The sequence below is a fragment of the Mus pahari genome, chromosome X, assembly GCF_900095145.1.
Source record: "Mus pahari chromosome X, PAHARI_EIJ_v1.1, whole genome shotgun sequence".
NCBI lineage: Eukaryota > Metazoa > Chordata > Mammalia > Rodentia > Muridae > Mus > Mus pahari.
The window spans coordinates 120,302,059-120,306,818 of record NC_034613.1 but is presented as its reverse complement, the minus strand read 5'-3'; the positions used below and the strand labels follow the sequence as shown (position 1 = coordinate 120,306,818).

The window sequence follows — 4,760 nt, the reverse complement described above, 5'->3', positions numbered from 1 at the left end:
GAGGCAGAGGCAGAGGCTGAGGCTGAGGCTGAGGCAGAGGCAGAGGCTGAGGCTGAGGCAGAGGCAGAGGCAGAGGCTGAGGCTGAGGCTGAGGCTGAGGCAGAGGCAGAGGCTGAGGCAGAGGCTATTTATTTTTGTCTTAAGAAAACAATTTCAAAGCCCCAGTGAAACTAGCACATATATCTTCTCTCCTATGGAAGCCTTAATGTTTACAAATTTATTTCAAGAAAAAGTATTTTTACATAGGTACGATTTTTAAAGGAATCCTACCTAACTCTATACACATAGGAATTTAAAAGAGTGGGCTGGTGTTTATGAGTAGACAAAGGGTCTTATTTTTGATATGAGATTAAACTCAAACTTTAATGACCATCCCTAATTTTCCTTACTCTAAATCAATAAAAATACACCAATAAGACAGAATATCTCAGAGATTAGAAGCACTGGCTACTGGAATTAAAATGCTGGGTTCAAATCTCAGTTCCATCAGTGGTTAACTCTGTGACCTTAACAAGATTATTATTCCTTTTAGCTTCAATTTCTTCTTCTATGAAATAGAAACAAAAATAGCCCTGGCTTTTACCTAGTTGGAAAGACTAAATGAAATAGCAGGTAAAACACACTTAGTTCAGTGCCTACCAAATACTAAGAACCATGAAAAATGTTGGCATATTTATAGTTATGATTACTATTAATTATTAGTAATAAAATTAAAGATAAATGGATCTTATGATGTTTTTAATGTTTAAAGAATTTTTAAGTGGTTTCATTGTGTGGTAATTATCTGATTATGACAAAGAAGAAGCAAGTTCATGATAATACCGCAATTAATTTTGACAACTTAAATCTTACAATCACCTTAGCTTGTCAAACAGACATCACAATCACAAAAAATTCCTTTTGCAATTGTAATGAAAGGTTTGGGGTTACTTTGTACTTGGAAAAACCAAAACCACAGTTGCTTAGCTCAAATACACTAGAATAAGGTTTTCTAAATAAACTCGGTAATTTGTACAATTTAGGCTAGAAGTCTGGTAGCAATTTAGGCTGTTAAGCTAAAACTGAAGTCTCTGAAACAAGCCAATGACAATGAAAAGGGAAGATATAAAATAGGGAAATTGAACCTTTGCATGTCATCATTCTCCATTTGGAGTTTTTATTGTCAACTAAAAGAAAATCCTAGGTATTTTATGTCATCTCAGACATGGTATTTTCACTGTCTCCAAAAATTAAATTAGGATTCTAGTTAAAACAGAGTTTTATTTTAACTGTATCTAATAGCATTCTTTCTCTATTATTGAAAATAGCATTGATCGCACAGCTTAGGGCAATTGTGTGTAAAAATTTCAAAAAAATAAAATCCGTATGCAGAGATTAGAAATTATCCAGATGTTTGCTTAATTAAATGTCTTAATGCAGTTTATAATATAAAGGTGTTTGTATGGCTATTTAAGTTTTACCAGGTATTTATATATAAAAGTATCTATTACAAAACTACAAAAATCTGATATATCAAATATCAATAAGTCAAAAATGTCAAAACCCAATAGGACAGTATTTAAGGATAACATCACTTTTCAATAATTTATGAATTACAATAATAAAGTGCATCTCTCTTATCACATATATAAAGCATTTAATAAAAGAGAAAACTGACCAGTGAAGAGTCTAACCTTGAAAACCTGGGAAGATCAGAGTTCACCAAAGCCCAAAGATCGATGTTAGCAGTATCAGACATCACACAGTACAAAATAAGATTATGAGTTAGAAGTGGTTCACATTATAGATCAAGTTGAACAGTAATTCTCTTTTTAAGCATTTCTTATACCTACAGCACAATCAATAGGCAAACAGACCCATCCAGAAATATAGAGAACTAAATATTTTTAAAATAGTGCTTATTCTAGATAATAAGCTGTTGGCCATTAATGGGAGGGAAGGTCTATTTAAGAGACTATGTTAACGTTACTACTGGACATTTCTAAATATTAGCTTTTCAAAACATTAAAGTTGGCAAGATAGTACCATTTCACCAAAGCCTTCATTTTCTTTAACAAAGTAACTGTGAACAAATATTTAAACCTCCGTTGATACAAACATGAAGTAAAAATGTATTTTGATGTTCAGAGTGAACCAATATGATAGGAACAGCTAACTTTCCAAACCTCACAGGCAAAAATATAATTAGAAAGCTGACCTGTGACTCAAAGAAAAATTAAACCATGGCACAACCATAAAGGCTTTTGCTTTTGTTTGCCCTATTCAAATACCTTTTATAAAGTCACATTTTAATTTTTCATAATAAATCAGGAGGCCATCTTCTATTAGTATTTGTTTTAAGTACTTAAGCATAAATAGCCATTGAACTTTAAATATTCCAATTTTCCAATGATATGAAGACTATTAGTAAAGGGGTACTTTAAAAATATTGTATCATGCAGCATCCTACCCCAAGCCATTTTAAGTATTACAACTTTTTTTTAAAAAAGTATTATTTAATGTATGTATTATCAGACTATTCACCATTTAAAGAAGGAACATTATGTAACAATATTAAAGTCTACAAGTAGAACATTCTTTGGTTAGTATCAATTAACTCTAAACATAATTTCTCTTTTCTTAGAGTTCTTGCTATGATTTATAAACATCGAATATTAAAGAGAATAAATGGTGCAAGACCATTGAGTACCAGGTCCTAAAAGACCTTGGAACTTCCTCTTGACCCTGCTTCTTTGTAACTATATGACTGTGGCAATTCAATCTCTGTGAATGTAATGAAGAGTGTTATCTACACTGTCCTGACTTGTATGTTTACATAAGGATCAAAGTCAAGTTTCAAAATATAAAACTACTGTCTGCTATGTGTAAGATGCTAAAAGAACACAATGATGATTAAAACCAAAAATTTAGGAGCATTCGAGAATTGGAAACTTAGAATAATATATTTCAGTTTATGTAAATAGTCTCCAAACCACATACAACAAATTAACCAACAACTTATAGTCTGGACACTCAATTAACTAGATTAGAATTGCTATTAGCATAATTCAAAGTGAAGATACATTATATGAATATTAGCTTTAGAATGACTCAATAATAAGAATATTCAGAAAGATATTTTATTGATATGAGACATTTAAATGATTCATCAGCACAGGAAACTTTAGACCATATCATAGCAAAATTTCTAAGAGTTTAATTTCTAAAGGGCTACATATTAATGAGCTATATGCCAAGTCAATTTTATGTATGAGGCCTCAATTTACTATTTTTCAAATCATGTATTTAAATTTAACTGAAAAAGAAACTGAAGGTAGGTAGGTTATAGAATCAACTGTTATATTTTAATTCTAATTTCCACTCAAAGTTGCTTTCTTCACCTATTGTAACCATCACAGAGGCTAGATTTCAATAACTACAATTTTATCATGTTTAACAAAGGGGAAGTTGTTAAATTGATTTTAAAAATATTGGGGATACTTTTCTCTTTCTTCTTCAAATATATTCTAGTATAGCAGGAAAAAATCCTAGCTAGCATTCCAGTCTAGCAGTGATCAAGGCAGAAGAATTCTAGGCAAATTAGACAGAATAGCAGTGAGAAATTGCTTCAAAGTTACCCCAATCTTGTCTTTATCCTGTTGATAGTTAAATCATTTTCACTGTCTTAATATACTCAAGGGCATCCACTTAAGAAGAATGTAAGATGATGTTATTAGGGATTGATGGAGATGTGAGATAACAGAAGAAGGAGAAGGAGTAGAGGGAGAGGGAGAGAAAGAAGAAGTGGAGAAAGAAGAAGAGGAGGAGGAGGAGGAGGGGGGGGGGAGGAGGAGGAGGAGGGGGAAACTAGATCTAAGATCTAGCTAACTATAAGATTCCTAACATGATAAAAGCAGTATTGCTCCATGAATTTATCAAGAAACCAGATCATAAACATCAGCAGTTTGTGCAAGAATTATAGGGTGCTACTAGTAGAAGAGTATTGGGGAGTCCCTAGTCAGTCCCTAACAGCATGCATGACTCTAAGCCATATTTTCAACAATTTTGGGTCTCAGTTTTCCTGTGTGAAAAATAATCCTCTCTTTGACTAAACTTTAAACCAGCATCTGTGAGACTTCTTGTTAGGTCTCACCCTAGCATCTCCCTTCCCCCCTCCTTTTTTTTTTTTTTTTTTTTTTTTTTTTTTTTTGTTTTTTTTTTTTTTTTTTTTGTTTTTTTTTTTTTTTTTTTTTTTTTTTTTTTGCATTCGCAGCCCAGTTACAGGAAAAATCCAACCAAATCAGTTTAGTACCTTTCATACTCTAAATCTCCAGTAGTTAACATCTGATCAAGTTCCTCATTCCTCACTCTGATGTCTAAATCCTTGGCCTGCCTTTAGTGAGAATCATATGAAGTAAGTTTAGGACTCTTCTTGCTTTTAAGTACTTCTTAGTAAGTTTCAGTTAATAACTTTCTCCTTATGTCCCTGGAAGTCTTTGTTTCTGTTTTATTTCGAGCTGAGTTTGGTTCCTTTTCTTTGTTATAATGGGGTCTTCTCTATTATAGTTGTCTTGATAAAATTTGTCTTCAGAGCTTGCATCTTTAAAATTTTCCTGGTCAATAGATTCTTACACATAAAACATTTTGCACATGTGTGTATGCCTGTATGAATGTACGTGTGCATGGGTTGGTATGGTAGAAATAAATCAAGGAATCAATTGACATGGTTTCTACAAACTGTGGTGAATATAGGTTCTGCCAGAGCCTGACAAATACAGAGG

The 4,760-nt window shown here is 32.5% G+C and overlaps 1 protein-coding gene across 5 annotated transcripts in view; it reads right to left on the bottom strand.

The window, feature by feature from the left end:
* The window catches only part of Col4a5 (collagen type IV alpha 5 chain), a 199,513-nt gene that overhangs the window by 22,767 nt on the left and 171,986 nt on the right, over positions 1-4,760 (bottom strand). For 4 of the 5 annotated variants that reach the window (XM_029534119.1, XM_029534120.1, XM_029534123.1 and 1 more), the window contains one exon: positions 1,674-1,682. The exons of the other annotated variant lie outside the window; for it this stretch is intronic. In XM_029534119.1, the coding sequence (XP_029389979.1) occupies positions 1,674-1,682 (9 nt within the window). The remainder of the gene's footprint in view (positions 1-1,673; positions 1,683-4,760) is intronic. 5 annotated transcript variants of the gene reach the window in all.